General features: G+C 38.1%; 1 protein-coding gene across 19 annotated transcripts in view; it reads left to right on the forward strand.

Moving 5' to 3' along the window:
* Positions 1-21,136, forward strand: part of CACNA1D (calcium voltage-gated channel subunit alpha1 D) — a 172,101-nt gene extending 150,965 nt beyond the window's left edge. For 16 of the 19 annotated variants that reach the window (XM_039558772.1, XM_039558789.1, XM_039558790.1 and 13 more), the window contains 8 exons: positions 9,581-9,697; positions 11,199-11,563; positions 11,860-11,886; positions 12,780-12,929; positions 13,922-14,085; positions 16,826-16,947; positions 17,556-17,876; positions 18,900-21,136. In XM_039558772.1, coding sequence (XP_039414706.1) covers positions 9,581-9,697; positions 11,199-11,563; positions 11,860-11,886; positions 12,780-12,929; positions 13,922-14,085; positions 16,826-16,947; positions 17,556-17,876; positions 18,900-19,193 — 1,560 coding nt within the window. In that variant the 3' untranslated portion in view covers positions 19,194-21,136. The remainder of the gene's footprint in view (positions 1-9,580; positions 9,698-11,198; positions 11,564-11,859; positions 11,887-12,779; positions 12,930-13,921; positions 14,086-16,825; positions 16,948-17,555; positions 17,877-18,899) is intronic. The other 3 variants (XM_039558786.1, XM_039558775.1, XM_039558781.1) reach the window with 2 other exon arrangements.

The following is a 21,136-nucleotide window of genomic DNA, read 5'->3' on the forward strand; positions in this document are numbered from 1 at the left end:
AAGATTCACCACAATTCTTGCTATTTATTTGTGCCCCCATGGCTTGCCAGGGTTGTGTGAATTGTATTTACATACACAAAAGAAGAGAAAATTATTGGTAATGAAACTGATAAAAAGGCTGCAAACAGTTGAGAGGGAAGTGAAAGATGTTGGATTTTTAGGAAGGACTTTTCAGACTTCTTTATTGCAGAATCATTTGAGCATAAGGAGGGCTAAGCTAGTTTTGAGCCTCAGTATTGCAGGTTTCCTCTTGTGTTTTTGAAGCTGCACACATAACAATGTAGAGAAAACCACTGAGTTGTCAAATGTGAGCTTTCTCTGTTGTTTATTATCCGACTCTGCTTCCTGTTCAGTGACAAAGACGGAGGGCAACATGGAACTGGAAAGACTCAGCTCTTCCTCTCTCCTTAGGCAAATATTTTTCAATTCAAAACAGCTTAAAAAATGACCATGAATCTCTGCTAGAAATCTGCAAAGGCCTATGGGATTTGAGACATGGAACTTTTTGTCTGATTACAACAATGCTCCCCTGGTATTAATATGAGCCAGGCCAGTAGATGGGAAGATTTTTGCTTTCTTTTTCCCCATTTCCCTCTTTTCTGCTTTTGTCTTTCTAACAGATCAGTAGAAACCCAACTTGATTTTTCAAATAAAATGGAAATACTGTTTCAAAGAGACGTAAAACCTGTGGTTGGAAAAAAGTCCCAGTCCAGTATATAAGTGAATAATATAATTTTAAACTGGAAGCGACAGCACATCAAATTCAAAGTCACAGTGCTTTGTTAGTTAGAATAATTAATTATATGAGGAGACAGCTTTAAAATAGAGCTGGATATCTTTCTAAAAGAGATGTTCTGCTTCAACAAGGAACTGATTTCTTCTGGTCAATGACCCTGAGAATAGTCCTGTGGGATATTTTATATGGAATTTAGTATAAATGATCACAGAGAATCTTTTTGGCCTTATAAAGTATGAAAATCAGGTGTCTCCATTTTCAGCCTGCTATTCCATGCTTTGTCCAAAGCTTAAATGCTTGTAAAATTTCAATGTTTTCAAAAGCCTTTGTTCTTATCAACCATTTCTGGTAGCATAAATTATGGGTATATGATCCAGCCTGTGTCTCAACTATAGAAATTTTGTTGGATGGTCTGTGAAAAGCTTGTACCTATGAAAATATTATTTCTTGGAGAGTCAGTAGCTGTTTTTCCGTTTATTCCCTTAAACACTCTAGGTGAACTAATGTTTGCATATCTCTCTGGTAAGCAATATACTAAGAAAAGCAGAAATGTGCAGTATCACTCAGTCATCCAGTTTTTCAGGAAAGCTGTGGTGACTGTTATGTCAGTATAGCAGAGCTGCCCCAGCATTAATTAATCAAACATGCAGCACATTCAATATTGCAGCACCTGACTTTGTTATGAAGACATGAGTGGAAGAGATGATACACAACAGAAAAAGAATTTTTCAGCCTTCTCTCTGGAGGGGAAAATTATCCTCAGCTACACCTGAGTTCCTGACACTGAAATCTGACAGTAAATACAGGACCTTTATTTTTGGCTGTGTTTACCTTTTCTATTGTTTTGAGAATTTTCTTTTTGAGATTAGAAGCTTCCTATAATCAGAGTGGGCATGTTACTTCAGCAGCAGTTTTCTATTAAGTTTGTCTAACTAGATAAGATTTTACAGCATCTGGTAGTCAAGGTAATACCACTGCAAACAGCCCCTGCTTTCTGAACTGCTGGACATGAGAGCAGCAGAAACTGAACTACATCTGGCTGCAATTTTTTGAGCTCTGTCATTCAGAACCTTTCTATACTAGGAATTGCTTGCTTAGAGCTTTAGATAAGATGAGGAAAGTACTTTTACGAGGCTAATAAGATCTTTCCAGCTATCTGATTCTTCTATTTGTAAAGAACGAGAGCAACAGTATTTTCATATTCTAGTTTGCATCTCACCCCACTGCAGAACAGTTGTCATGCTGCAAAGTCCTTAGGCAAACCAGCAGATAAAAGCAAGGTCACCTGTTCCAATTTGTGTCAAAAGCCATATGAGCCATAAATGCTCCTGTACTTCTGCTGATATCTGTGGCTTTCTCCTGGGGTGAATGAACTAGTTAATTAGTGAAGAACATGGTTCCTAAGGATCTAATAAACCCTGCAGTTCCTGCATTATTTAGCCTGGCTTTCCTTATCTCCTTTTTTTTTGCGAGAGAGGAAGAAAACAACCTGCTATCAAGATTTAAAGTCCCTTCCTAACCTTTGAGTGAAGCATAAGGTGAGTTACAGTTTTATAATCCTGCTGATTCTTACAGCTGGCCATGTCACACTTTCCTGCCTTCAGAGAGTAAACAGCCCCTGTGAGACAGAAGGCTCCTTGTCACAGAATGTGTTTTTATTCACTGTGTTTTAATTCTAAGGACAACTATTGAGAAAAAATTAATGCATGTTGCAATTTTCCTTGTTTTATGAGACTGCAACAGCCTTTTTTTAGCATAGATCACTTCTTTGCCCTCTTATTCCTCACGCTTATGTGGTATTTTGTTGGGGTTTTGAAGGCTGGGTTTTTTTACAATAATTTCATTCAGTATTTTGAAGATATTGAAGGGAGACCCTGTAGCTGTCAAATGGCCTAAGGCCCAGTTTTTCCAAGGGAATTACACTTACCTTTTTTTTTTTTAAACTAGTCCTTTAGTTATAATCTAGGATATTAAGTTGAATGCCTTGCTTTTACCTAAAACTTTTAAAAACATGTACTTCTTATGCTGTTGTCTCATTGATGGAATGACTTATGTTAACATAGGCAGAAAAGATGTGGAATAATTTAAGAACTTTTACATACAAAATAAAAAAGTTTTTAGAAACTGCAAAGGAAAATCTCCACAATACCACAACTAGAATTCAAGGTCACATAAAGTAATGTTTTCAGCAAGAAAAGCACTTCCAGAAAAAGTGTAGTATGAAAGACAGGGAACCATCCACACTGTCTTTAGTTAGCTGAAGAGAATTGCATTACAGAGAGTAAAATTCTGTGAGCTCAGGAAAGTCCAGTGAGGCTTTCTGGTGGCCTACAGTAGTTGTGTTAATAAGTTCTGTTTCACCAAGTGTGGGAATAAATCTTCCCTTGGAAACCACATTGCTTAGGTAAAGATTCAGTCTGTGGACTCAGGAAGGCAGACTGACCAAGGAACATGTGTAAAAATACTGTTCTTAGAAGATGTTATCTTCAGAGACACACACAGAGAGCATTTGTTTTCAGGGTGAATGAACACTAGAATATACAGAATAGGGTTTTTTGTCATTAAGACTTAGGCATTTTAACACATTGAACTGAAACTTGCATCCTTTGCCTGAGTTTTGTTTGGTAATATGAAACCAAAACTTGTGAACTGTGTCACATGAATGTCCCTGGCAGCCCCCTCATGTTTAGGGGCCAGAACCTCCACCCAACTGCAATAAAGGAAGCAGCTTCTTCTGACACTGGATTTGAGATGTGTTTGGTACAGAAGAAGAAACAATGGAAGTTTGGGTTGAGTTAGAAAACTAGAGCAGAGCTCCCTGCTAAACTAGATTTGCTTCGTGTGTGCCAGAGCATGCAGCAGGCAGGAATTCCTCTTCTTACTCCGCAGTAACTTCATTCAGGGTTTTTTTTATTCTGTAGAGCTCAGGTTTTCCTCAAGGGTGTAGCATTTGCTGTTAGCCTAACCCAGGCTGCTGTTTGGGTACGTGTCAGAGAGGAGGAAGCAGCTTAGAAAGTGAAGAGCATCTCAGGGGACTGATTTTCTGCTCAGGCTGTTAAGCCAAGGAAGTCTTTCTGCCATGAAATTCCAAATTCCCCCTCACTCAGAAAAGGACACTTCAAACGATAACCAACAGCAGTTTGTCTAAACTTCCATACTGTCACCAAAAGCATCTTTAGAGCTGCAATAACAACATGACTTGGAACCCCACAATTTGTCTTCTGCAGCCCTGGGGGAATTCACCCCCTTATGAAGGTAAGAGAACAAGAGGAAATGAAATGAAATGAAATGAAATGAAATGAAATGAAATGAAATGAAATGAAATGAAATGAAATGAAATGGGTGACCAGTTTGAGTCAGATGTTTAGGTCATTTTTGTGGTGTTATACATGCCCTGAGGCCACCAGAAAAGAGGGCTTCCACTGCCTTTCTTGTGCTATTGACTGATACTTGCAGTGACAACCAATACATTTTCTGGGTCAGAAGGAGTTGTCTTTGTGTAATGATGGAAACTTGTATTGAGCCAAACAGTGGTCACATTGCTAGTAAAACAGATGTTAAGTGAAGCATGAACAATTTTAATTACTTTCATCTAGCACAAAGAGGGAATGAACTAATTACACACAATTTTTCCTACGGAAAATACTTACTGTAAACTATGGAATGCATCTGTATTTCATACTTATTTATGTGTAGCTCTCTTTGTTAGTACACACAAACAAAAATTAAAGGATATTTTCTTTCACATGCCAGGTACACAAAAGCACTGATTTATAGAGCTGAACCTGATTTTGGAAACATGTTTCAGATTAAACCAATTATGCTTTTTTCTCTCTGCAAATGTTACAAGTCTTATTAACCCTGCAGTAAACAGTAATAGAAAAGGGAAAAAGCCAAACTCTCTGGTAGGCATCAGCTGAGGGGTTAATTTGTTGCTCAAGTTCCATTTAATTGTGCTCCCATGTTCATGTGGTGTTCACAGAAGGGCTCAGCTCGAAGGCAGCCTGGGCTGGCTGAGAGCTCAGAGCTTTTGTGCAGCTGCAGCGCAGTGCATTCAGCGCTGGGAGCTGGGCTCTGCCAGGATGGATAACTCTGGACAATCAAGGCTTGACTACTATGTCTCTTATGTCCACTGCTATAGTGTAGGTTATTCAGCTATTTTTCTGCATGCTTGTTTCCTTTTGTAAGTAGTTCTGTGATTGTATTCTGTTCCTACTAACCTCAGTTTATTTTTATGTTAAAGTGACAGTGTATCTCTGAGGTTTTTTACTCTTTGTAGTTTTCTTTGCTCTAAAATAAGCAGATAGTAAAAACATGCTCTTTACCTATAAATCTAATGGTTGACATGAATGTTTTTAGAGTCATAGGCTTCCAGGATTGTGAAGCTCTGAAAACCTAAGTATTTAGAATTAACGTTTGTGCTTTTTTCCAGTTCTAGTGAGTTTATATAGCAATATACATAAATATACATCATTGTTCTAAAGTCTGTGAAGCAAAGCTTGCCAGTGTCTTCCAATTCCTGGTATCACTCTAAGATGCCTCAAAAGAGGGACCACTGGGTATTTTACTGACTGGAAATAGTGTAGGTGACAATGATATTTTTTAAATAAGGGTATTGTGCTTGCACTTCTTAAACTAAGCTTAAACTGCAGCTATATGTAGGTTGGACCATACCTTAAAATGATTTTGGACTGAGTTTAGGTACAGGGAAAATGATCTTTTTGTAGTTCCAGTATTTATAAGCATTTGAATGTTTTTCTGAAAATCATGACTGGAGTCTTGAATTATACACGGATTTCTTAATATAAGACATATATCTAAAATAGTGTTACTCTTTTATGCATGCTGTAGATGTGGAAAGTTGATTTAAAATCTATTTGGCATTTGTTAAAAGCAGTCTTTTCAAAATATTTACATGTTTAACTTTCAAATGTTTTGGTGCGAGGTGCCTTTCAAGTCTCTTAAAGCATGTATCTAAACAACCTGTCCAGGTGTCTTTTCTCACTGAGGGTGAGGGACTCCTACAGTTCTGTTATTTCTGCTTTTGAAAACACATCTGTACCACCTCAATGGTGTGTCAGAGACAGGGGCATCAGTCATTGTCTCTTGAGATGCTATTTAGGACCCATCACTGGTGTATCAGTGAGCAGCCTTGTTCCATCCTGAAAACATTGCAGGTGCTGTTGTCCCTCCAGAGCACAGCTGCACAGAATTACCATGTTCATCTGAAGTCATTCTGTGCATTTATGGGAAAGCCTAATTAAAGACATGCTTGGGTTTCTCATGTAATTATGTTGCTCAACACTCTGTGTCACTGCTTTGCTAAGTAACCATTGGACTGATACTTCTCATCTTTCTCATACCTACATGGAAAGAAGATGAAGCAAGGAAGGAATCAAAAAATAAATTTTGGATAAACAGTGTGTCTGAACAAGAAATAACTTCTTTTGCAAACTTTTAGTGAAATTTGTAGAACAGAGTTAGAGCCATTCTCAAGGACTGTGAGGAAGTAATTCCTGTATAACACTCAAATTTGACTATTTTTTAAAAGTCATTATAACCTGATGCTTCAAGAATGTGGCACATCTTGAATCACTGTATGTAATAACTAAAAGTCTTACAAAGTTCTATGGAGGGTAATAACCACCTTCTAAGAACTTCAGCAGTCCTAGTGAAAAAGAAACAAGCACACCTCTGGCAAGGGTAGACAAATCACTATCCAGACTCTCTTTTTTCAAACAGTCCCACCCGCTCTGCTTTTGCTTTTATCTCTGATTTAAATGTACAAGTTTTTAAAACCTCACAAATGGAGGACGTGGAGTGCTTCCACTGCCCTCTTGTGTGTTATAATGACTCCAGGGTTCTTGCTGGGTAGACTGAAATGTGCAATATTATGTAGGGAATGTGTGTCTGAAGGACTCTTCTTCCCTGTAAATTAAAGAAGAGATGTGGGGAAGGTTGGTTTGATATTTTGTGTGGTCTTTTGTTTAAGAGATCTTTGATTTGGTTTTGAAGTGCTTGAAGTTAAAGTCAAATGTTTGATCAGTCCATGCTGCCTCTTCAGTCTTCACAGAAGACATTGTGTGGTTCAAAGAAGGGATTTTCCTATTGACATAAAAGTACCAATTCCTGTGTTTTTACATCAGTCTCACTTTAGTGGTGGCTGACTGATCTCATGAAGAATTGTCTTATCAGTAAGAGCTCAGCATGAGCATTTGTCTTGTTTTGTTGTGCTCCCGTGATAAAAATGTTTCTTAGATGACTTAGAATGCTGTTGGCTTGCACCAGGTAAAACGAGACAGTAAATGGGAGTCATTTTAAGGATAGAGTTCACAAAATTGTTGTAAGTTGTTCCAGTAGAGCAAATAAACTGAGGAGTATTTCAATTCTGCAGACTGGTGTTGTTTGAGAGCTTCAGTGCTGGCTGAGTGAATAAAGCTGCTGGGTTTAGTGTAGCTAACATATACCTTTGCATATGGTCATCCAGGTTTTTGTCTTCCACTGTTGACTGTGTAACTGCAAGAGGTCTGTTACTTGGAAATGAGTATTACTGGAGAGAGATGAGATGAGATGATAAAGGCTGCCTGTTTTCTCTTGAGTAAAGGAGGGGTAATTCACCAAGAAGTAAGCCAGAAGGCAGTTGGAAATGTAATCAAAATTAAATTACTATTCAGTGTGTTGCTGTCAAACACATGGCTTTTCTCAGCTTCCAGGCATATATTTGTGGGACTTTGTCACAATTTGGCAGACAGGGATATGAGCAAGTAGTTTTTGTCAGGGTTAAATTTTGTCTGATGCTGCTCTCTGACAGTGCTGTGTTCACAGAAGGGCTCAGCTGAAGGCGGCCTGGGCTGGCTGAAAACTCAGAGCTTTTGTGCAGTGGTAGAGCAGTGCACGCAGCCAGCGTTGGAGATGGGTCTCCTGCCCTCAGCCCCAGGAGATGGGCTCCTCGAGCGTGGCTAACTCTGCACAATCAAGACTTTGCTGTGTCTCTTATGTTCAGTGCTGTAGCGTAGGTCTATTCAGGTATTTTTCTGGATGCTAATTCCCTTATTTTAGTAGTTTTCAAATTGTACTCTGTTCATACTAACCTCAGGTTTTTTTTAATGTTAAAGTGCCAGTTGAGGTTTTTTGTTCTTTTTAGTTGTCTTTGCTCTAAAGTAAGCAGGTAGAGAGTGTGAAATGCAAGTGGCTCTTCTTGCTAATGGTCAAATAACTGAAATATATTAGCAGTCTTCTACTACATCAATACTGCCTTCGTTTCTGCTAAATAAATAGAAGCCTCTGAATACCTGTACCTTAAAGTGTTAATTTTGCTTCCCTTTAGCACCTTGAAAAATGATGACATTAGCAACCTTGCTGAGGTTTTGACTAAGCAATTAGCATAAGAAGTGGGAGAAAGCACTCCCACCATTCCCAATGTATTCATGAAATGACTATTGTATATTAACTCACTAGTAAATGATTTTTAGAGCCTTGTTCAATTATAGCATAGCTCTCAAAGTTCATTCCTCAGGAAGAAAGTTGGATTGCCAGATAGATGTAGATAATATGATTAGTCAGGCGCCTTTTTCAGGAAGTGAAATACTGGAGTGACTGAAACCTGAAGTGGAGCCTTTTGGTTCATCCCTTTCCAGGTTCTGATTGCCCACACTGCATAAATGCCATTTTTCTCCCCAGCAAAGCAGCTGTTTCTGTTTTGAGTGGAAGTTTTGAGTGTGCTCCTGGGAATGTGTAACGAAACAGCGTGAATGAGACCAAGCCATGTTCGGAGTCCTCTGAGGTCCCTCAGTTCCTTCTGGAAACACACAAAATTCTCTACACATCCTCATGCTACCACAGGACTATGCAATGTCAGTGTTGTGCCGGTACAGCCCTGATATCTCCTTCAAAAATGCTAAAAAAGAATAAATCAGGTTTTTAGATCGTAATCAAAAATGGAGCCAAATGCTGTGCATGATTTTTAGTAGTGTAAGTGTAGTGGTAGCAGAGGGTTAAACAAAAACATTTTGGATTTTTTCTGAACCTTGAGGAGATAAAAGAAGTTGCTGGGAAGAACGAGGCTGTGTTTCTTGCTTCAGACTGTAACAGCCAGGGTTAAATCGGGAAAAATATCTCTTTTTTGAAGTAAGGCAGGCCTTTACAAAAGCACTGAGTTCTTGGCATGGGTATGACATCTCTTTCCTCCCTGATGTGCAGGTCTGTCCTGGACAGTTTCAGCATTATCCCTTCTCCTAAATTCTGCTTGTGGTAGCAAACCTGAGAGGAATATGAACCGATGTACACTGAGTCTCTGGTGCTGTAACTCAATGGTTTTCTGTCCTAAACTAAAACTTTAAACCAAATCTCTGCATACCACAGTGCAGTGCAGATGAGCTGGAATTATTTCACTGCTTTCTTTTCCATCTGAGCGCTGCTAAAATTGCTGTTGCTATAGCAAAGATCTCCTTGTGTTTTCTTTGTTGACACAGGCTGCAAACATGTTTTGAACATTAAATATACATCTCATTGAAATGCATTTTATTATAGTTCTTGCTGATTAGTTATACCTTTTAATAGGATTAATTTTTCTTCTATAGGGGTCCATAAACATCAGTGGTGTTTTAGTCAGTGTCTACACTGTGATAATAAAGACATGATCACCTCAACAGGGTTGTACTGGAATATTAATTATTATTAACCTTTTATTAATAACAGTAAAGGAACTTACAGCAGGATGCATCCTCTGTGGATGTCAGGATACAAAACCTGTTAATTGTCCTTTAAAATAAATTTAACACCTGTAATTAAAGAGCGAAAAAGAGTTTGCATTCCTAATGTATTATGGTATTGTCCTTGATTTAGGCAGGACTAAGGACACTTCATGATATTGGCCCAGAAATACGCCGAGCTATTTCCTGTGACTTGCAAGATGATGAACCAGAGGAAAACAATCCAGAGGAGGAGGAAGATGTTTATAAAGTAATGTCAGAACACAACCATGTGAATTGTTTTTTGTATAATATGAGAGTAAAGAATGACCTTATCCTTGAATATGAAATAATAGAATAATAATAATACTTTTAAACCCCTCAAATCAGGAAATATAAATATTTTATAAATAAGTATATTCTATGTATAAATCTATAAAAATGGTAGTATCAGGGCACTTGCATTTCTTCATAAATTTACGAAGCAGTTCCTGCAGGGTGGTTCTCCTGCCCCTAATTCTTTCTCATTAATTCTCACTTTTTCTTAAGCAAATCCTAATAGAAGGCATGAACCTTACTGTCTCAAATTTTGATAGTGGCAAGGTTTAAACTGGTTTTAACCTCTGCAGTGGTAGATAGGAAGAAGAGAATGAAAGTCTATGCAAGCAAACCACAAGAGACACGGAGCTGCGTATTTTAAAATGAATGTGTTCAGTTACAGAGTTCAACTAAATATAAATGCCATTTCCAATCCCATGAGGGATATATAAGAATCAATCAGAAAAAAAGATTAGTTTTCCTCTTTATGCTATTTAGACCTAAATGGTGAACATGTAAATTTGGTGTTATAATCAGTCTGCAAACCATTTGTCAGCCAGCAAGAAAACTTATTTTTTCCCAAGCATTTCAGAATGTAAAATCGTGCTTCTGTAGGAATTACAGCAGAAGCCCCATAGCTTGCTACTGTCCTTTGCAAAAAGGAGGATGTGGCACTGGAGACAGTGCCCCAGCTGCCATCAGTAGATGCATTTCTCTGCCAACCATCATTACCTCCTGTCTTCTCTAGATTGAGCTGCAACTCAGACTGCTGTCATCCAGGACCCACACCTGGCTAGACAGGGAGGCTCCCTAACCTGGGTCAGGTGTCAAAGAGAGCTGCATGTCATAGTCATAACTTAGCACCTCATCCCCTCTTTCACCATCCATTACACTCCCAGGGCTGATAAACAGAAACTACTCTTTCTTGTACCTCTGTGAGAAGAAAGAATGGAAGCACTGGAGCTGAATGTTCCCTACCTGGGATTTGCTTGCAAGCTGTTGCATGGCACTCCATCCTGTCTGAGTGACGCCTGTTGCAAACTAGTGCTCCGGGAGAGCAGGAGAGAACTCCACCACAGTGTTCCCAAAGATTAAGCAAACACGTCTCTTCCTGAGGAAGCTGGTGCATGTTCATGTACGGGAATCTAGGTTTCTCCTGTGTAATAAAATGTGGAGAAAGCTGGATATGTCACTTTTAGTTGTGTGGAAAAGAATAATGATCACAGCATACTGTTGATTTGACTCTGAAATACAATATTGTCATCACCACAATCACATCTTTGTCACTTCAGGAGATCCCATCTGAAGCATCATAAAATTAGAAAGAAAAATCACAGGTTACTTGAATTGCTACTTTTCTATGCATGTAGGAGAGAAAAGTTAGTTGTCACTGTCAAGAGTACGTTCTGGTAAGGTATCTGATATAATTTTTTCTTTCTCTTCCCCTAAAACAGAGGAATGGTGCCCTCTTTGGCAACCACATAAACCACATTAGCAGTGACAGACGAGATTCATTTCAGCAAATCAACACCACACACCGTCCCTTACATGTCCAGCGGCCTTCAATTCCCTCTGCAAGTGATACTGAGAAAAACATGTATCATCAGGCAGGAAACTCTGTGTACCACAACCATCACAATCACAACTCAGTAGGAAAGCATGTTCCGAACTCAACAAATGCCAATCTCAATAATGCCAACGTGTCCAAAGTCCATGGAAAACACACAAGTTTTGGAAATCGTGAGCGTCGATCTGAAAACGGTTACCGTTCACACTCCAGGACTGACCACGAGAAGCGTAGAAGGCCAAGCAGTAGGAGGTAAACTCACAAATATGTCTTTGCTTTTAAATGAATTTATAAATACACTGTAGGAAAATTAAGCTAAGTGAAATTAATTTGAATCTTCATTTCTGTTGCCTACTGGTGTATGAACTGTATTTAAAATCTAGCTCTAATGAACGGGAGACGCATAAAACTTCACTGGGGTTTGAAAGCAGCAGTTTTCCTTAAAGTGAAATCATTAGTTACAGCACAGACATTGTAATCACCAAAGAATTTCTCTAAATGACTTGTTCTAAAAATATTTTTCTCATTTTCATGGCCTACCTGGATAGAACACGGTACTATGAAACATATATTAGGTGAGTTGATACTGTTCTGGCATAATTGAAGAGGGCAGAGGAGTTTTTCTTCTTTCTTTTTTTCTTCTTTCCTTTTTCTTTTCTGAATTATCTGTACCACAATGCATATGCTTGGTAGCTTAAGTGACTATTTTTAGATATAATTTTTCACTGCCTGTTCTAAAAGGACAAACTTCTGGTAAAGTTCAAAATTATTCAAGCCCTTTTGAAAGTCCAGGCAGGTTTCTGCAGTTTTCAACAGGCTAAAGATCACACCTGATTGTAGACCTTGTTAAAAATTTACTTGTCAAGACTGCAAAAACCACTGGTGTTAGCTTTGATAAATGTTAATGTGTACAGTTCCTTTTACAGAGGACCCACAATCTTTTCTGGTCTTATGTCTGAATATTTTCTAAGACAACTTTTAAAAAATAGGATCTGTTGTTTTAATTGAAGTGCATTGGTAAATGGACGTTCAGTGGTGGTTTTAATGTCTAGATTTGAATATCCATTTCAGATTGTTTTCTTTGAATACCTCAGTGAGAACTTCCTAGTATTTGAGCCATTTGGCAAGCTTCAGGCATTGGAGAGAGGCTGTTTTTTTCCAAATGGCTGAATGTAATCATGTGAAAACATCTTGAATGTATTTGACTTCACTGGGTATCCTTTTATTGTTTTCCTATTGTACCAAAAGGAGATAAAGGAAGGCCATCTTTAAGAAACAGATACATCACTCACGTTCTGAACTGCAGTGCTCGGCACTACTGTAACACCGCTTTCTGAACTAGAGAGTTGTTAATGCTTGTCTTTTTGTTTCCTCCTTTGAAGCACATTAAAATAACTGTGTATAAAACAAAAAACACATAATTGATATAAATAGAAAAAACCCAACCCTATTTGTTTGCTACTTACAGATCTGACACTGGTGATGTGCGCCGACCTACTATTCGCCGGGAAGAACATGAAGTCCAAGACTATTGCAATGATGATCATTATCTGGGAGAGCAGGAGTATTATAGTGGAGAAGAATATTATGAAGATGACAGTATGTTGTCAGGAAACAGGTGAGGAAATTTGTGAAATAAAATGTTGTTGTTAAATAAAAATATTTGTTAGATGAAATAACATGCAAAAATATTTCAGTATTTTAGGTACATAGATGTAAAGGCTTCACTAGGCACGCTCACACTGCAAATTCTCTAATGAAATTAATACTCTGCAACTGCTGAAATGTGAAATGAGTAGGAATGGAGAGTGTTCCAAAGATGGAATGTTTCCCTTCTATGGAATAAATTCAGTAACATCTCAAAAATAATCCTCACTTTTTTTCACTTCATATTTTTTTTGTTTACAAGTCCAGACCAGAAGTAGAGGAATTTATTGCTGTTCTATCTTAGATCTGTAAGTGCATATGCTCAAGTGCCAGACATGCTTAATTCTCCTCCTCCATCTCCTGCTATATGGACTACATTCACCAGCTGAATTCTGGCAAGATTGGCACCCTAATCTGCATCTTGTTGGTTTGCATATAAGCTGAGATTTGCATGAAAGCTAAATTTTACAGAATTCTCAGGTCATTAACTTTTTTGTATGATAGTTAGCATCAAGTAACACCCTTCCAAGATCTGATTTTAAACACGAGAATATCCAAAATGTAAGAGGCTTAAATCCATTCTGAGCTTCTGTGCTCCTGCACCTCACCCAGGGTTCTCAAGAGAGCATGGCAGGAGTAGAGTATTTATTTTTTTAAGCAGTGTGCAACTGAGATGTTGCATTTTTCCTGCACTGGTAAGAATAAATTAATTGAAAATACAATTTGATTAAAAATTTTACCTGGGAATTGACTCTGTAACTGTACTAGCACAAAAGTATATGCCCACTATCTCAAAATCCTACAGAAACTGGATTTTAAATTTGAGTTGTGCAATTATAGAATGCAGAGTTTAATTATCTTGCTGGAGAAAGAGTAGACTTGAAAATCTTTTAGAAGGAAACGAATACACCCATTTACAAAAACTCCCTGAAAAAATATTTTCTTTATTGTTTTTTAATGCAGACATAGATATGATTACCACTGTAGATATCACTGCCATGAGTCAGATTTTGAGAGACCAAAAGGTTACCATCACCCACATGGTTTTTTTGAGGAAGATGATTCACAGCTCTGTTACGATACAAAAAGATCTCCTAGGAGACGGCTGCTACCTCCAACACCACCACGTAAGTACATTAAGGACAATTTGTTTGCAACTCTAAAATAATTTAAATGCATTCAGACAGATTCCAGCTTAAAAATGCTTCTTTTTAACTTGGATTTTAAGCATCTTATTTCAGATTCACGTTGGTACTTTGTTCTGCTATCTCAGGAACAGTGCTTAAAATTCTGTGTTTTTTCTGAGGGAGAAAATGTTTCGATTTATAGATACAATTAGCATTGTCAACAAATGTTTCTTCCTATTTCTTTAATTTTCATTTCTTCTCTTCCTTAGATCTTTCCCTTGGTTTTTCCTTATCTCAAGAACAATATTGCTTCGTCTGCATTTCTAGAAGCTGTCATGGTTCTTATCTTGTAATTCTGTCTTTGTATGTTCCAGGCCATACTGCAGAGATTAGCAGTGCTAATCCTCTGGTGAAACTAGGCACAGACTCAAAATTCTTGGATTTTGGTCTTTGACCTCTGACACTTCACAGAGAGGAAGTACTTGGGGTGGCACTAGAAGTGCAAAAGCAACCTCTTTTTAAGGCTTTTTCTTGTCTCAGACATTCTCAAGTCTATTGAGAGAATTTTATATCTGATGTACAGTTTCAGACTGTTTAAAGGTACAGAAAGCTGTGGTAAAGGGCAGCAGCAAAATATATTATTATATAATAAAGGTAACATTCTCCAGCAATACAGCCAATATTGGATCCACACTGTAGGCACTCAACTCCTTATGACAAGACCAGCAATGCTCTCTGCTGTTTGGCTTTCTGACCTTCAGGAGCACAGGGGAAAAAGCAGAATGAGTCTTGCACCACAGAAAGTAAATAACTCAGATAAACAATAGTGAAGGGTACAGAAAGCTGCTGGCTGTCTTTCAGTAGCAGAAGGAAAAGACATCAGATGAAGGAGAGACTATGAAAGAAGACCCCCTGTGCAGCTTTCTACAAGCTTTTCTGATAGCAGAGGAATTTTAAGCCAAAGAAATAGATAGATGCTTTGTACATCCATTCTATAGATTGCAGGAGAAAAACTTTCATATAAAAATTGTCTCAGGTCTGCCCATGAAAGCGCTTCAAGTGGAGGGTTGAAGGTTTCCTCTAACTGCAGTCTTGGAGATGAAGTTTTAATGAGTGTTTGGCAGTCATTCATTTAGAGGAAGTTACGCTTTTTATCTCACCTAAAGGAGACTAGATAAAGGTACTAGATAAGAGAGTATCTGATTACCTAGGATAAGAGGAACTAGTTCTGATCTAATTTGCATAAGGGTAATTTAGGAAGCCCTTGACTTTCACCAGTGTAATGTCACAAGAGCAATCAGTGTCATACCCCCTGTCATAACCATTTATTTAATATTCAGGAAAAGAGTTGAGAGATTTCAGCAGCTCAGCATCTCAGCAGATTTTAAAAGAATCTCAAACCTATTATTTGTAACTAGTGTATGGGCTATTTGGCCTGGGGAAGAAGCCTTGATCTTCTCACATAAATAAAGGAGAGAGAAAAAAGAAAAAAAGGATGTGTAGCAATGCACTGAACAGTTCCTGCTAGCATCTGATTCAGTCCAAGTGAACATAACATCCAGTGCCTTGGCTGAGTTCTGCAGTCAGTAAATTGAGTTCCATGTCATTGAGTTCCATGTCAAGCTTTCTGGATGTTTTTATACCAAACTCGTCACCACAGTATTTGAGCAGCTTCCAGAAGTATACTGAGGAATGATTGAGATTTTCTTTCAGCCTCTTCTCTGCAGAGAAGCATGTGCAAAGAAACATCTTGTTTTGGATGAAGGGACTTTTTGGGTAGCTTTTTGTTCACTTTGGTATTGGGACACTTGGCATACCAGGATCAGGAGCTAAGGCTTACATTCCTGTGTTTGGATTTACCATAGAGACAAGGGAGAGAGACAAAGTTTGCTTTAGTTGGACCAAATCACCTCGTGGAGGTGCCTATTTTAGTTCAGTGGCTCTTTGATTGTTAGTATCCAACATGAAGTGTCTGTGATGATAACTGTGGGGTGCCATAAGTCTATGGCACTTAACACTAGTACACAGGTACAGTCAGGTTCTCTCCAGTGTCCCACTCCGATGCTTGCAGCTGTGAGGGTGGATCTGGATTCCAGCTGCAGTTCAGCATCCAGGCTCTCTGTGCATGCTTCCCATCATTCTGCAGGCTTTCAACAAGATCAGCCAAACATCTTGATTCAGTTCAGATTTCTACTTTTTCCTTTCTGTCATGAATAATACATAACAGCAGAACAGACACCATGGCTGATCACTGTCCTGAGCAACAGAATAAACATCAGGGATTGACAACTTGAGTTGACTTGGATGTGATTTTACATATTGCACATTGCTTCCAAGGAACTGGGAATTTCATATTTCCTTTGGGAAATCTGGTTCATTAGAATCAAGAATTTGAAACCGTGGGGAAGAAAGAAGAAACTCACAGCAGTTTATGGCAAAACTCTGCAGCTGAGTGTTTGAACCAGTCAGCTGCATCACACAAGCTTGTTTTCTGAAACAGCAGCTTTAAATTCTGTCATTTTAGTTGCTTCTATGATTTCTACCTAGGCCTGCTTTTGCTTATGTGATTAAGCTATCCTTTATCTTATAACCAGCTGCTTGCTTCTGTTAGCACAACTTGTTTCTTACGGGAGGATCTGTTTTTATTTGTATCATAGTTGACACACACTGGAATTCTGGAAATAATAGAATTTGAGGAAAAATATTTTGTTTTTCTAATGAATTTATGGTTTCCCTTTAGCACACAGACGATCTTCCTTTAATTTCGAATGCCTCCGCCGACAAAGTAGCCAAGACGACATCCCACTCTCTCCTAATTTTCACCATCGCACAGCTTTGCCACTTCACTTAATGCAACAGCAGGTAAACACCAACTCTTCCTTAACTACAAGTGAGTTACATCTTTCCAGCCTCTATACTGCACTCCTGGCTTTCACTGTTGTTTGAAGCAGTACCGGTGTATTTGTTGCTAGAGAGCAACCTTCTCAAACGTCGACCTTGTACAAAACAGAATGAGCCTGTGACTCTCTGAGTGTCCACAAAAAGTCACCATGCCCTAAGGAATTTTGACCAGGACTGCATAATACAGCAGCTGCTATTAATCTTTGCCTATCTCAACTCCAGTTGTGACAATTTGCAAGTACAACATACACACCTTCTGAGGCTCAGTGCCCACCTTGGAAAATGCTGACAGCTTCCTATCCTGTTCTGGACAGAGGAAATATTTCTATACTTTGTTTTCTTTATTATATTGTATAAGCAAAATGAGTAAAATGGAAAAAATACCATTTTGTCCTGTCAATTTGCCAATTTCAGTCCTGTTCCTTTTTTACATGGCTACTACACATCACAAAATGTTAACTTTGCACAGCTTCTGCTTGAAAAATTGGTGTGAGCTAACTGCTGAAGTGAGAAATGAGTATAACTGAGCATTTGAAATCACTAACTTCTAAAATCCTTCCCTTTACCAGGTCATGGCTGTCGCAGGTCTGGATTCCAGCAAAGCTCATAAACATTCACCGAGTCGTTCGACGCGTTCCTGGGCCACCCCACCTGCCACGCCTCCCAACAGGGACCGTTCCCCCTATTACACCCCTCTGATCCAGGTGGACAGGGCTGACTCCACAGAGCACATGAATGGCAGCCTGCCTTCCTTGCACAGGAGCTCCTGGTACACGGATGACCCCGACATTTCCTACCGGACATTCACACCAGCCAACCTGACCGTCCCCAATGACTTTAGGCATAAACACAGCGACAAGCAGAGGAGTGCAGACAGCCTGGTGGAAGCGGTGAGTGCTGCAGGAACCTCTGAAGGAGCCAGGAGTGTCTGTCTGTGCTGTTTTGGGGTTAGCTTGTAAAAACATGTAATTCAATTCACATCAGCTCTCTGAAAATGCTCTGAAATTTTTAGTTTTATAGCCACAAAGTTGTTTTAGGTAAAGAGGGGAATTTATTCATAGCTGTCATGTAGTAAAGGATTTCTACTGAATCCAAATCTTCACATTAGTGAGAGATTGAACAGACAACTAAAGATACTTCAGAATTTTGAAATTTAAGTTTTCTAGATGAGGATCAGTTCTGAAGTATCTTTCCACAATGGCAATAAGGAAGAGATGATGTATATGCCTTTTCTCTCTGCTGTTTCTATAGACATAAATCCCCATTTTTGCAGTAATCAGAATAAAAGATCAAAAACTCTGTGAATCAGGGTACTAAATGCAGAGAGGAGAATAACAACTGCAAGGATTGATTTGTAGGTGTACTAAAAGAATGTTAAGAATTCCCTTTTATATTACAAAAGATTTGAAGAAAAAGTGTGTGCAGCATTTCTGAATCATAGTTACTGTTGTAGCTTCTATCTATCATTTACTTTCCATTGCTCTGAGCTAAACAACAGATTTTGTTACGTTTTTGCAGGTGGGAATTCAACATCTCTTTTCCATGTCCTCTAAAGTACTGAGAACATATAAAATTCTGTATTCCAGGCAATTGTTCTAACTGCACCATCTGAGATGTATTAACTGTTGTCTTTAGTGTATCAGCCTGATGATTGATGTTCAGCAAAGACTACTGCCAAATTTCCAAGGAGAAGTGTCAGATGCACTGCAGCACCACTTACATTTCACACATCATGGTGTACTTTGGAGATTTTTCTTTGTTGATTTAATTGTTCTTTACCTGTACAGTTTGGCAGTGGGTTGCTCCAGTGATTCAGCAGGGGGTTTCTAGTGTTTTCCATGAATAAGCAATGTTGTAATCTGTCTGTTCTGTAATTCCACTGAAATTCTCACTCTCTCCTCTCCATGTGCCAGGTACTTATATCTGAAGGCCTGGGAAGGTATGCAAAGGACCCTAAATTTGTTTCGGCTACAAAACACGAGATTGCTGATGCATGTGACATGACTATTGATGAGATGGAGAGTGCAGCAAGTAATCTTCTCAATGGAAATATCAGCAATGGGACCAATGGGGATATGTTTCCTATTTTAAGCAGACAAGATTACGAACTTCAAGATTTTGGTCCTGGCTACAGTGACGAAGAACCAGAAACGGGACGATACGAAGAAGACTTAGCTGATGAAATGATATGCATCACAAGCTTATAGTATTTAGCAAGGAAAATGTTCTAATAACAGAAAAAGTGCCTCATAGTTTCAAGATGCTAGGCACTAGCTGGAGTGAATAACCAATCCAAGTTTTGTACGAGTGATGTTGCACCTCAAGGAAGCCATAACTAATAAATTTATTATCTCCAGGTTGCCGAAATGTGATCAGAGCTGCAGTAGGTCAAGTCTCCTCCCACAGAATCTTCAGTTCCTCTGTAGGAATAAGGTTATTTTGAAACTAAGCAGATTGTGACAATCAGTTTTTTGAGGGCTAGAGCAGGATTCTGAGGTGTACTATCTTGCCTGTCTTTCAACCTTGTGCTGCTGTCCTTCCTAGTGGAGCAGGATTTTGTCAGTGACAATGTCTGTATAGGTCTGGCACAGTATTGTGTGGGAAACAGCAACATGAGATGAGTGATGACAACCAATAATGTCATTACCTCAGTGCTCAAAGCATATCAGCTACCCATTGCATATCCATTCTAACATTGTTTTCAAACTTGCCTCCTGATTTCCTTTCTTAATGCTCTTCTAAAATACAGTTTGTCATGCTCTACCTGTTAGAGATCATTGGAAGAAGTTGTTATATAAAGAATAATCCATCATATGTAACATCAGTTTACATAGGAAAATATCATTCAGATGGTCTGTTTTATGACTATCACGTTAAGGGCAAAATATACTGGAATAATTGCATTCTTACTAATGCACTTGCAACCAGGTTATAGTAGAATTAGATAAGATAGTTTGCTAAAAATTATATAGTAGAAAATATTGTAAATTAATTGTAATATACAATGATTTGTATTTGTAAAGAGATGTTCTATATTTTGTAATTATTGTACCGTAATTGAACTGCAGCAATATTTATGGACCCTAATTATTGTAACTCTCCACAGAATTCTAGATAGAAGTATTTTTACTTGGAATATATAGATCTATAGCGTAAATATTTAAATAGAGCCACCTCTTAATGTAAATCTCTTTTTGGGATAAAGTGTCAAGTTTGAACTTGGCAACAGAACAGATTTTTTTTTTTTAAAATAATTGAGACAAAATAATCTCTCTGCATAAGGGATGCACCATTGACTACTCACAGTCTTATATTTGGAAAGGTAAAAAATTTAAACTAATTTCAACTTTTTTTTTTTTTTTTTTTTTGACTGAAAAGTAAGGTCTAATTTTATTTTTTTAATAATCCCATGCAAAAAAACCCCAAACCCCAGAAACTTTGGCAAGTTCATGCCTGTATCAAGTATTCCTGGTCACGAGACAATTAGTTTTGACAAAGTGTAATACCTGCATACCCTAATTTGACACAGGAAACACCTTGGGCAGAAAATACTTCACAGGTGAATGAAAATGCTTTTCTTCAGTACTACTTTCTCTGCTTGGAAAGAGAAGAAATGTGATCATATGATTCTACACAGAACCAAAAACCTTGGTATAAAAAATGTATTATTTTATTGCCTCTACCTTTCTGTTGTTCTATGTGTACTATTTCAAAGATTTATTTTTATGCAATCAAGAGAGGGCTTCGATATTGTTCACAATGCAGTAAAACCCTGAAATGTCTTTGAGGCTGAAATGACCTTGGAGGATAATTAAAACACACTGAAAGCTACTGTCTATTTTGTTAGCACTGGATAACAATGACTTGTTCTAACAAGTTATCTTATCAGGTTTTACCTGTAGTTCATATGCTAGATAGCAATCCAGTTCACATTTTTACAAATGTGATGTTTAAAACATGTCAATAAACATTTTGTACATAATGACAGTTTCCTATGAATAGCTTACAGACTTCCTCTGAAATAATTCTTATTTCAAATGCCAGGATAAGATCTTAAAGGTTTGTAAATTATTTCTTGACCTACATCATTTTGTATTAAAACAAATGCAAAATGTTCTTCAAAATAAAACTGTGTAATAATTTTATTATA

This window comes from Corvus cornix, chromosome 12 (assembly GCF_000738735.6).
Source record: "Corvus cornix cornix isolate S_Up_H32 chromosome 12, ASM73873v5, whole genome shotgun sequence".
NCBI classification, from domain to species: Eukaryota; Metazoa; Chordata; class Aves; order Passeriformes; family Corvidae; genus Corvus; species Corvus cornix.